At 38.4% G+C, this 13,034-nt stretch overlaps 1 protein-coding gene across 1 annotated transcript in view; it reads right to left on the bottom strand.

Moving 5' to 3' along the window:
* Positions 1-13,034, bottom strand: part of LOC121729857 (heparan-sulfate 6-O-sulfotransferase 2) — a 130,937-nt gene that overhangs the window by 1,971 nt on the left and 115,932 nt on the right. The window contains exons 5-7 of the mRNA XM_042118508.1: positions 8,890-8,972; positions 6,326-6,570; positions 199-383 (exon numbers count right to left, since the gene is read on the bottom strand). Of these exons, the coding sequence (XP_041974442.1) occupies positions 199-383; positions 6,326-6,570; positions 8,890-8,972 (513 nt within the window). The remainder of the gene's footprint in view (positions 1-198; positions 384-6,325; positions 6,571-8,889; positions 8,973-13,034) is intronic.

Below are 13,034 nucleotides of genomic sequence, written 5' to 3'. Positions count from 1 at the left end.
ATTGATCAAAAAATCTCATACACGTAAGGCTGTTTACACACGGCGTGCCGCTGCCGATGCGGCGCCGTGTGTAATGGCCCATAGAAATACAAGGATGAGTAATGCAGCTGCACCGCCGCGGCGCGTGTGTAAACACCCATTTCTCACCCCTTGTTGAGATTTCGTAAGATTGTCCCCAACTACCCATCTCTTTCTCACCTCTTGAACATGAGCGTCTTGGCGAACTCGTACAGCTCGAGGTCGAGCGAGTTGAGTCGCTTGATGTGGGCGACCTGTGCCGGCGACAGCGCCGCCAGCGTCGCGCCCGACACCGTCGCGTTGTGCTGCGTGAACGGCACCGCGAACCGCAGGTTGAAAGTCTCCTCGAACACGTACTGCGAGATCTGCAACAAAGGTGGCGTTCAAAATCTGTTGAAATATTAGGGGTATAGCGTTTGGCTTAGGAAAATCTATTAGTACCATCGAGGAAATTGATTGCTATGTCATGTGGTCGGCTTATGTCAATTCAATGTTAGCTGTGATCTTTTGGATGGGTTCAAACTTCAAACCCATCCAACATCGCAGCTAACACTGAATTTGGTCGCGATAAATCAACTTAACGCGACCGAATTACTTTGGTCCGCCATCTGCCTAGGAATCAACTTCTCTGATAGTACATTAGAGATAGAGCATTTAGCAATTTGGAAGATCTACAAGTTAATTCGAATTTCAATTTTTGCTATCTTTACTTTAAAATGTTCGAGTGAGCAGAACTGCATGAAAAAAAACTGCATTAGCATTATATATCGTGACCTACATATTACAACATGATTTACATATTGGCATGATTTACATATTAGGAATTGACATAAGAGCACTGAGCAGTTTCAGGTGGTGTTCAATTATTAATCGTCTTTCCGATTAAAATTTTTGTGTCCACATAATATCTAACCAAACATTCTGCCCATATAACCATTAAAACACAATACACATTCAATTTCACAACAATTCCGTACAAAAGCTATTCTCCTCTCGCCAAATAGAAAAACTATATGGAAATTCTTTTTAAATCACACATATTAGAGCCGGGGTCTGGCACGAATTAGTTCCCGCCATACCCCCGTGATACAGGCCTGTGACAGGGGTCGTAATGCGTTTCTTTTATTTATTGCGAGACTGTGCAGATATCCCATATCTAAATTCGGAACTTCCGACAGCTCCAAATTTAGAGGTTATGTTTTAATTCCTTTTAACTGAATAACCTACTTTTCTGAAAAAAGGAATAAGTATAATATTATTACAGAATCTGCCAAAAATGTTATTCTATTTTTCTAGCCACTCAATTTTAAGTTTATCAGGTTACATAATATAGATGTTTTACATAAGACTGTACAACTCAAAAGCCTGCATATTACACATATCTTTAAGGTATGGCCATAAAATATAATCTCTAACAAGTAATTACTTAGTTGAGTAAATATATTTAAAGTCCAAATCTTAGAGTGTCTATATGCAAGACCATTAACCTTACAGATAGCCGTATCTAAAACAATAGTTTACGAGGCTAATAAAACGTCGTGTCCAGTGCACACATAATTTAGGGCCATAATAAATATTCGCGGAGATAAGAAAACGATTCAAATCGATATAATATAATATGTGTTTGGAAATATATTGTGTCCCGATTTAATCGTTTTTGGCAAAGTAACGAGAAGTTCGAATAAAATAGAACTGTTCTGTAAAAGGTTAAAAATGTTATGCATGATCAATGATCACTGATCATAATTCGTACTATATCATCTATATTCAATTTATACCTAAATGCGAAAGAGTGCCTGTCTGTCTGTTACCTCTTCACGGCCAAACCGCTGAACCGATTTTGCTAGAATTTTGTATGGACTTTGAGTCCCAGGAAAGGACATAGGATACTTTTCATCCTGGGAAAATGTATGGTTTCTGCGCGATAAACGTCTTTTGGCGCAACGGAGTTGCGGGCGTCATTTAGTACATTAAGGGCCTGTTTCACCACATTCTGATAAAGTGCCGAATAGGCTATTCATAACTTTTTGACAGATTCTCCATAATTGATCTGTCAAGTTAATTGGTGGATAGCCTATTCGTCACTTATCAGGAAGTGGTGAAACAGGCCCTTAATAAATTATAAGCAATGAGAGTGACAGAAGCCGGCTTAAGAAGGGTCCCGTAGATATAGCATTGCTAAATTTGAACGTATATCTCGACGTCCGTCCCTACGTATAAAAGGTCATGTCCAAAATAGCAAAAAAAAATTATTGTATCATGCACTTCCATATTCTATTTCTAAAATATGCACACCGCTGCAAAGTTTTAATAAGCGTAACGCGATTACTAAAACAATAAGTCTTAACCTAACGTAATAAAACAGTTTTAAGGCCCGCAATTTTTCTAGAAATTTCTAATCGCACTGAATTTCCTTTGTGGCAGAGAAAAGGTATTTCCAAGTAGACACTTAACGATTCTAAAGGAAAGTTCAAAGGCACTATTGATATTAAAGATATCGGTGGACTTAAAGCGACGCTTGGCGCCTTTATAAATCCCAGAGATTCTTTGGTCTTTGAAATTATTATAGCTCTTTTGAAATCCATTTGTTCCTGTGTATTATTTTAGGCGTTTTATGAACTTCAGTACCCGAAATATAAACAGACGCTGTTCATTTTTAGGGTTCCGTGCCCAAACGGTAAAAACGGGACCCTATTACTAAGACTTCGTTGTCTGTCCGTCTGTCCGCCCGTCGGTCCGTCTGTGTGTCTCCAGGCTGTATCGCAAGAACCGCTATACTAGCTATATATTTCTGAAATTTTCACAGATTGTGTATAATTATCTGTTGCCGCTATAACATCAAATACTAAAAACAAATAAAATTAATACCTCAAGGGAGCTCTATTTACAAAAATGCCTTAATTATCTGTGTACTTTAATAAGTAATAATACCATTAAAATAAAATAAAAAAATTAAGGGGGCTCCCAATCCCCATACAAAATCACAATTTTTGGCCTATTTTTGCTCTATAACGGTACGGAACCCTTCGTGCGCGAGTCCGACTCGCACTTGGCCGATTTTTTCTACGTTTATTACTAAGCTACGGCCCAAACAGACATGTCGCCAGCACAGTATGTAATATGCAATGTATTTATATTTTCTCTACCCTAATTAAAATATAAGTACTTTAGGTAAGTCCTAAAGTCGGGCTAAATAAAGGGCAATAAAAGGCTTAAATATGGTCGGCGCAGTTCACGAATAAAGTTAATGTGAGGTCCGTCTAGAGCAGTGGTATTCAACCTTTTTTTTTATGCGGGCCACAGAGTTTTGGTCTTGGCAACGCGGGCCGCAACCAAATTTTTTTAAGGTTAAAATAAGAAAGTTCTTTAAAATTAGCGATTCAAAAGTGGTAAAATTTTCACGATTCACGACCGCTTTGCACAATTTTGTCCGTGGGGGTGAAATACAAAATGGTTTAACTACACGCGGGCCACTGAAAAAGTCCCGCGCGGCAGGCCGGGGGTTGGGTATATCTGGTTTAGTCTCTAGACCTCGAAAGGGGATTATGTTGGAGTTTGTACGAAAAATTCTAATAAAATTACCGTAAATTCGGACCCGGATAATTATTATTTCGTATATTATGCTTATAAGGTGCAATTATATTTTAACGTCGGGCTTTTCTTAATTTATCATGCTGATGGCATTTTCGGGGATCAGCGAAGAGAGAATATGACCTAAATTATTTCTTGTGGAGATCTCATTTTTATTTTCTCTACCTCCTTCTATGCATGTTTCGTTCACAGCTTCTAATATCTTTTAGATATTTGGACAAGCCACAAGCTGAACTTTGAATAAGATCCACTTACCCAGTTCTGGGTGAAGCACTCTATTTACATTATCTGCAGTTTCTCGTAATTTTAACTCATAACTTTAGCCCAGCTGATCTGTGCAAGCCTCATTCATCTCAAGCATCCGTGGACGTCAGTCTCCATAACTTAGGTATAGATAATAAATAAATAAATAAAATATTGACTACAGACTACTCTTATCAACTCCTTAAACAATATATATTTCATCATTAGAACAGCAATAAGCGATCATGCATCTTTAACGGCCATTCCCAATATTTGATCTATCTCTGGTTTTGCCCTACTAGAGATAGGAATAGCTCACATTAGACATTAGAGACATATATTTTATGTCAATTCAATGTTAGCTGCGATCGGTCGTATGTCAAACCAGAGATAGATTGAATATTGGGAACGGCCGTTAAGGGCATTCCTTACAGCTTTAAAACAAACATTTTCACATTTTCAAACATAACCAGTATATAGAAATTCCTTTAGAGCTTATTGAACGTTTAATTCAATATATTTAATACCCGATACCGAGTGTAGCGTGCAAGTATTCCTCAGGGTACGCTGGCGATACCCAAGTTGTAGTACGTGTCGTGTGCACGATTACGACTACTAATATTGACATGTAGACGAGAGAATAGTTAAGGTGACGCCGCCTTAAAGTAAAAAACCGTGTTGGATATGTTTTAGATTGCTTGCTGTAGGCCGAGCCGGCCTCTCATAGAAAACAAGCAATGGAACAGCAAAAAATGGAAAGCGCGTACCTAATCGACAAAATGGTTTTTGTCACATAATTTAAAAACCATAAATACAATTCATATAAGCTATGGGCAAATCAAAGTGTATGCTTGAACCAATCTATGTACAAATTTTGGAAGATCACTCTCCTCTGTTGGCAAAATCGAAATCCCTCTTTTACAGAGGTCTTTTTGATTGATTATTCTGTGTTATAAAAGTTAACCAATCGTGTTATGCTATGGGTAATTCGAAGACAAAGACTTGAACTGTAATGAACTTTAATTTCTTAGCTTTAGTCATTGCTGAGAAAAATCGATATCGCTACAGCCAAATTATCAAGGCGTCGCCTTAAGGTAATGTACGTTTTTGAGGTAAATAGGTGTAGGTTAATTTGTTAGCGGCCAATGTTTTCCACTCAGCGCAACTAACTTTATACTTAATAAAAATATTCAAGTACAAAGGAATGTGCATTTTTCCGAGATAAAAAGTATTCTATGCCCTTTCTCGAGACTCAAACTATCTATAAGTACCAAATTTCAGCAAAATCGGTTCAGCTATTTGGGCCCGAAGAGGTAACAGTCAGAAAGAAGGACAGACGTACTTTCACATTTATAATATTACAAAAAAACATACAAAAGCGATTCATACTATACAATTTAGTAACGACAGTCTATACGCCAGCTAGAATATACAACTGCAGACTGAATATTACTAACTACCTACAATAAGTTATGACTTATGAGCAAATACCGACTTATCTTGGAAGGTGAACGTACTTTGAACTGATTCATAAAGTTGGTTTCGCTAACCTAGGTATTTTACACAGCACTCCCCTGAAATGTGTACTTTGTGAAATTGTATTCGACAGTTCCAACAGCGGATTAAGATATCAATAATGTATGGGATTTTACACAAAGCATCCTTAGATGACACTTAGCGATGCGTTATTTCAAATCACCTACTTTATAAAAACTTACTGTTCGGCCATATCCTTTTTTGTTCTTTCATAGGTTTTCGCACCCAGCATAACTTTAATACATTATTTAATACATAAAATTCATTGTCCTACATTAAAAAGTTAATAAAGTCTTCTATTTCCCGCTTAGGTCTAAAAGCTGCTATTCTATGACTAAGGATATTGATAGCCTGGATCATCACATTCATAACTCACCCTCTGAAATTCCTTCAAATCGAAATACGCCATCGCAGGTAGGTTCCTCTTGGCGAACGCGAGCAGCACTCCATCCGAGTCTGCCGTCTGGTGTCGCAGTGTGCCGTTATAGCAGCCCACCAGCGCCAGATCAGACAGCATGCGGGTCTGATATTTGTTAGCCAGGTTTATCACATTCACAACTCACCTTTTGAAACTCCGTCAAGCCGAAGTAGGCCATCGCAGCTAGATTCCGCTTGGCGGACGCGAGCATCACTCCATCCGAGTCTGCCGTCTGGTGTCGCAGTGTGCCGTTGTAGCAGCTCACCAGCGCCAGATCAGACAGCATGCGGGTCTGATATTTGTTAGCCAGGTTCATCACATTCACAACTCACCTTCTGAAACTCCGTCAAGCCAAAGTAGACCATCGCAGCTAGATTCCGCTTAGCGGACGCAAGCAGCACTCTATCGGAGTCAGCCGTCCGGTGGCGCAGCGTGCCGTTGTAGCAGCTGACGAGCGCCAAGTCAGCCAGCATGCGGGTCTGACGTTTGTTGGCCAGGTTCATCACATTCACAACTTACCCTCTGAAACTCCGTCAAGCCGAAATACGCCATCGCAGCCAGATTTCTCTTGGCGGACGCGAGCAGCACTCTATCAGAGTCAGCCGTCCGGTGGCGCAGCGTGCCGTTGTAGCAGCCGACGAGCGCCAAGTCAGCCAGCATGCGGGTCTGGCGGTTGTTGGCCAGGTTCCAAGGGCACCCGGCGAACTCCTCCAGCGTCACACCCCGCCACGACTCCCCCGTGTAGCAGGGAGGCACCTCGGATGCTGGAAATGTTGTTCAGTTAGGACGAATCTTAAAAAGGTTTGACAAGTAGATTCGATTGTTTAAAAAAAACAATCGAATCAGTCTCTCTTTTGCTCCTACATTACTTTATAGTATAGGAGCAAAAGAGAGACTTTGAAACCAATAAACACAAAAATAATATTATGATGTAGAATCAAAAATGTAAAATGTGAGGATTTATTTAAGTGGGGCTCAGTTAGAATCGTAAATATAGTTCATATTAAACAAAGACCAAAACTTTGTGTAAGCCACCTTTTTTTTTTTAACATGGGGAAATGCTTTACGCATCCCCGGCAATTGGGGATATCGCGGCCGGGGTATGTAGGACTCCTGTCTACCCACTAAAACCCCATGGTGCTCCACTCATCGCTTAAGGCAGAGTTTCGGGTACGATAGAACCTACCGCAACTCTACCAGGGTGTGTGTAAGCTACCTAATGTTTTCGGTACAAAAAATTCAGCACAAAACATAACATTTTGTCTACAGGAATTCGACTAAAGTTCAAATAAATATGCATGATTTCTGAATTATTTATTGTTTTTTGATCGGTCACGGAATTCTGAGATAAATCCACGGCAAATCAATAAATCTTTGTATTTCTCGTTATTTATCGTACGATTATTCAAATCTATTGGGTCATCAACAAATTTATTGTCGAACAAAAAGTTAAAAAATTAGATTACATTAAGAATAATTTCAGAGAACTGCTGTTAAATATTCAAATAGTCAAATTGTATAAAATAAAGATAAATATACAAAAAGCATATTGTTAAGTTTAGTGCGTTATTTATTGTTACGGACGCCATTAAGTTTATAGCATGCCGCCCGCGTCTTCGTTTGCGACGGAATCAATTTTGTTCCGCCGGATCGTAACGTAGATCAATGTTATACTCCTAGTCATTTGTATAGAATATTTATTATAAACTAGACGTTCCGCGCGGCTTCCCCCTCGTAAATTAGATATTTCACAGACAAATTATTCCACAAAAAATAGCCTATGATCCTTCACGTGGTCTACTTCTTATCTGTGCCAAATAACAGAAAAAGTACATTGCTACAGTAGTTCGTGAGATCAGCCCTTTCTAATAATTTCCTCCGTTTTTTTCCACATTTTCCTCTATTTCTTCGCTCATATGAGTCTTAGCGTGATAAAATATAGCTTATAAGCCTTTCTCGATAAATGGGCTATTTAACACTGAAAGAATTTTTCAAATCGGCCAAGTAGTTCCTGAGATTAGCGCATTCAAATAAGCCCTTTCAAATAATTTCCTCTCGTTTTTTCCACATTGTTTTCTATTTCTTCGCTCCTATTAGTCTTAGCGTGATAAAATATAGCCTATAGCCTTCCTCGATAAATGGGCTATCTAACACTGAAAGAATTTTTCAAATCGGATCAGGAGTTCCTGAGATTAGCGCGTTCAAACAAACAAACAAACAAACTCTTCCGCTTTATAATATTAGTATATAGACTAGAATTGCATACAGTAATCGCGCACATGGATACGTAGCGTATGACCGGAAAACTTTGCTGCTTTTAAATACAAGCTCGATGTATTGCGAAGAAATATTATTTTAAGCTAAAATTAAATATTTGTCAAAATACAATTTATATTCTCGGTACAACGAGGTAGAGAAATTAGTAGACATAATATTATGACGATCTACAGCCAAACCATTTAAAATCTTCACAAAACTCCATACAAAGTGCCTCGGTTATACGGTTTGGACTTTGATGCTATGGCTACGGCTATATTGAGGTAAGTATAATATCTCATCTTGCTATATACTATAAGTATGTAGGTACTTAAGTGATAATTTAAGTGACAGCATTGTAAACTTTATTTTAAAAGATTAATTTTCTTCTCACTTTTTTTGGTAAATAAAGTGGGCCCCGTGCGAGTTTCTTACGCTGGTTCTTCTCGCCGGATTAGTTCCCGAACTGGTGGTAGGCACCAGTGTAGACCCGACGTTCAGAGAATATTTGCAAAAATTTATTCTGAATAAAAATTTTTTGAGTTGAGTTTGAGTTGAGATAGTGTATAGTCTATACTCTATATAGGAGTGAGCACACTGAGACGGGCCGTGCCGGGGCTCAGCGTGCTGGGGGCTCATCAAAAATCCGCCTGCATACAATTTGTATGGAAGCGGAAATCCGCTGCGCCCCGACACAGTGTGCGATACGCGCATCCGCTTCCATACAAATTGTATGGAGGCGGATTTTTGCGATGAGCCCCGGCACGCTGAGCCCCGGCACGGCCCGTCTTAGTGTGCTCACTCGTTTAGTCTATACTGTGACTTACCGGTGGCAGTGCGGCCCTGGCACCAGTGTCGGGAGCCCTTCCACGTGGCGCCCCGCTTCACGTGCCGGTACTCCGATAGGTATCTGTAACAAATTGACGTTATACCCAACTATTTCACAAAGTAATCTCAACAATTCTCAATATCGAAACCTTTACTTTCGGTATTGAAATACTTTGACGATGTCTATAATCATAGCTATAAAGATCCTATTAAGTCCCCTCTTCATGCTGGACCATTATTGCCATCATTGGTAAAATTCTTGTTCCTAATATTATGCCCGATGTACAATTATGCAAGCTTTATTATTTAGGTTTTAAATTTTTGTCTGAATTGGCTTTGGAAATTGCTTTATTACAAATATTGTCAATGCCTCATCTTCACGATGGGCCAAGGCCCAAGGCCCAAGATTGACACCTGACTGCACCGCTGTCTACATTATGCACAATCAACGTCGATCCCGAACCATATACGAATATGCTACACGTCCGTAATCGCCTGTACTTGAAGTCAATAATAATTATTAAATCGCTCAGTTTCACACAGCACACTCTATTTGCAGTTTGCACACCCAAATTCATAACTTATTCTCATAAAATGATCTCCACAAAGTCATTAGTAAGAGTAAAGAGTATGAACTATCTGCAGCATGCATGTACAAACTCGGTCGTAAGTCCGGAGCGATTAGGGCCATGCATAATTCCTGGCCGTTATTAATTCAGCGTGACCTTGTGGTCTGGCGGCCGGACCATCATATTATTAATGTATCTCGAAACTTCAGCCCCATTTGTCTCAACTTGGTGTGTGTAGTTTATAATTGGTAGATAAGTAATCCAGTACACAATTACTTATATGGAACTAGGAAACCAATGTTATCCACGATCAAGAAAATTTACAACTTTTCGTATTAAAACTTGTAGTGCCTACGACCGTCGTTTCCACGTTGGCCCATGATGTTCGGATACATGACGTGAACGCGTAAAAAAACTAAAAAGCATATTATTTAACTGTCTGAAATTTTCAATTATAATTCCGTACCCAAAGGGTAAAAAAAAATTCACTCTAAGTCGATAATGGCAACAGATAGGCACTTGAAAATATCACGAAATCTAAAAAATAAAATTAAAATTCAAGGAGGCTCCCATATAAAAAAACTATAATTTTGGCCTTTTTTTGCTCTATGTTATAAAGCAAAAAAAGGCCAAAATTGTAGTTTTTTTATACGAAACCCTTCGTGCGCGAATACGACTCGAACTTGGCCGATTTTTAGGGTTCCGTACCTCAAAAGGAAAAAACGGAACCCTTATAGGATCACTTTGTTGTCCGTCTGTCCGTCTGTCAAGACCCTTTTTCTCAGGAACGCGTGGAGGTATGAAGCTGAAATTTATATCAATTACTCAGGTCTACTGTTCCTTGAAGCTGTGAAAAAATCAAACTTCTAAGCCAACGCAATCAAAAGATACAGCCGTTTATGCCGCAAATTTTCGACACTTGCAAGGGAATCAAAACCTACAGGGTGCTTCCCGTGAACTCAGAATCTTGAAATTTGGTACGAAGCAACGTCTTATAGCATAGATAAAGGAAAAATTACGAAAACCATAAATTTTTAGTTACATCACATAATATATATTTTTTTAATAATTTTAAACTTACTACCCATTTCCTCATAAACGCGTAGAGGTATTAAATTGAAATTCATACCAAATACTCAGGTCTATAATACCTTTAAGCTGTCGGAACCCTCGGTGCGCGAGTCCGACTCGCACTTGGCCGGTTTTTTTTATTGTTCCTAGGCTATTGTGTATACTGCTGGATGCAGACAGCTGCGCAATTATGGTGTCAATGATGGTTACCTATCGAGACCTAACGTGAAGAGGGGCATTAACAGGACACATTTCAAAAGCAATTATTATTTATTAGTAAAGCTTGGCACAAGTGTTTAATCCTACCAAATAAAACTACACCATTGTAAATTAGATATTACGTTAAGAAACAAGATTTTTAACCATTCAAAATCCTATTACATAAACCTTGACATGCCTTATTGATAAATTTTATCTTATTCCCGGGCAATCTTTTCATCGTTTATGAAACTCGAGGGGGAATATTCAGCGCGGGGCCATGAAAATGTAATTTACCGCGGATCCCGGCTATGACTTTTATAGTGTTTTAAAAACTCCTCGGTCCATTTAATGCTTTTATAATTATCATATTTTACGGAGCAAATATGCTCTTTGAAAATTAATTAATTGACTAATTAGCGCAGGACGAGCGGGTTTAAATGCTATGCACTAAATAAATTATTTATGCATAAACATCAACAATGTTTGACCGAGAGACTAACGAGCTCGCTGTTCCGAAAACACAATGTTTATATTATGAAAAATTATTTTTGATTTGAAAACAACAATAAATAAGTAATAACAACTGTTAAATATTGTAGATTTTAATTTGAATATAGATTATATTATATCAGAATATTTCGAGAACAACTCCTGTGAATGAGTAGTAGCTGCAGAACTGAAAACAACATATTTTACTCTTCTATCTATCTGTATATATAAAACTCAAGGGTGACTGACTGATTGACATAGTGATCTATCAATGCACAGCCCAAACCACTAGACGGATCGGGCTGAAATTTGGCATGCAGGTAGATGTTATGACGTAGGCATCCGCTAAGAAAGGATTTTGATAAATTCCAACCCCAAGGGGTTCAAATAGGGGATGAAAGTTTGTATATAATAATACTTCTTCTTCTACTAAAGCTCGTTAAGAAATAACAGGGAACGCGGACGTACAGTAGAATTTAAACGAAGAAACTATTGCCATCACGCTTCTCTCTGCGCCGACACGTGTATTAATGTGATAGAGACCTATACAGTAAATCGAGGTAACGTATTCCTCTGAATTCTGATTCCTCCTTAAAAATAGAGCATATCTAGTTATTATTCTTATAAATATCTGCATGAAGAGTAAGTCTATGCCACGGAGCTAATACAGAGAGGAGGTATGGTAATCAAATTTCCTTAAGAAACAACGCGTGACAATTTGCGGGGTGAGGGGGTGTCAAGCTCCGCCCACTTTTCCATATTTCACCTATCGTGTAAAAGCAAAACTACTAGCTTAGGTCGATGTTGATGTTACTACGTAGTTCAGCTATCTTACACTAGATGTATAAAATTCTTAAATATTATGGGACGTACTCAGAACTTTAAAAAATGTAAGTATATTAATTATAATAAGGTGAACCATTAAAATTAGGGTTAGAATTTTGATCGAATTTTTAATGTAAAATAAGGAGACAAACGAGTAAACGGGTCACCTGGTGGAAAGCAACTTTTGTAGCCCATGGACACTCGCAACATCAAAAGAGCTGCAGGTGCGTTGCCGGCCTTTTAAGAGGTAATAGGGTAGGGAAGGGAATGGGGTGGGTACTAGGATATAGGTAAGTACTCTTTTTCAAAAATTTAATGAAAAAATTTTTTATCAATTACCTACGGCTGGCCAAATGTCAGCGCGCGTCAACATCTATATATATAAAAATCAATTGCTGTTCGTTAGTCTCGCTAAAACTCGAGAACGGCTGAACGGATTTATCTTATCTTGGTCTTGAATTATTCGTGGAGGTCTAGGGAAGGTTTAAAAGGTGAGAAAAATTCGAATAATTGCCGGGAAAATCCTCAAAACAGCATTTTTCTATTTCCCATACAAACGTTTTCTAAATAAAATGGAGAGTCAATTTGTAATTTATTACCGCTGCATAAAGTTCAAATTCGCGTGCGCGTTGGAGGACCTAATATCGCGTTCTGAAACTCAACAAAAGTGAAAGTGAATCGCGAACGCGACAAAATTGCATAGTCTCAAAATACATAGTACATAAATAAACACAATTTTAGCTAACTTCAGTTGTTACTCTGTCCGATTATTTTTTTATTTTAGCTAACTTAAGTTGTTACTCTGTCCGATTATTTTTTTAATAAGACTATATAGAAATCGAAAGATAAATCTATATATATAAAAATCAATTGCTGTTCGTTAGTCTCGCTAAAACTCGAGAACGGCTGAACGGATTTATCTTATCTTGGCCAATTTTGATGAAATTTTTTGTGTGTGTTCGTGGAGATTCGAGAATGGTTTAGATTTA

This window comes from Aricia agestis, chromosome 8 (genome assembly GCF_905147365.1).
Source record: "Aricia agestis chromosome 8, ilAriAges1.1, whole genome shotgun sequence".
Classification (NCBI taxonomy): Eukaryota; Metazoa; Arthropoda; class Insecta; order Lepidoptera; family Lycaenidae; genus Aricia; species Aricia agestis.
This window is presented reverse-complemented; position numbering and strand designations above follow the sequence as displayed.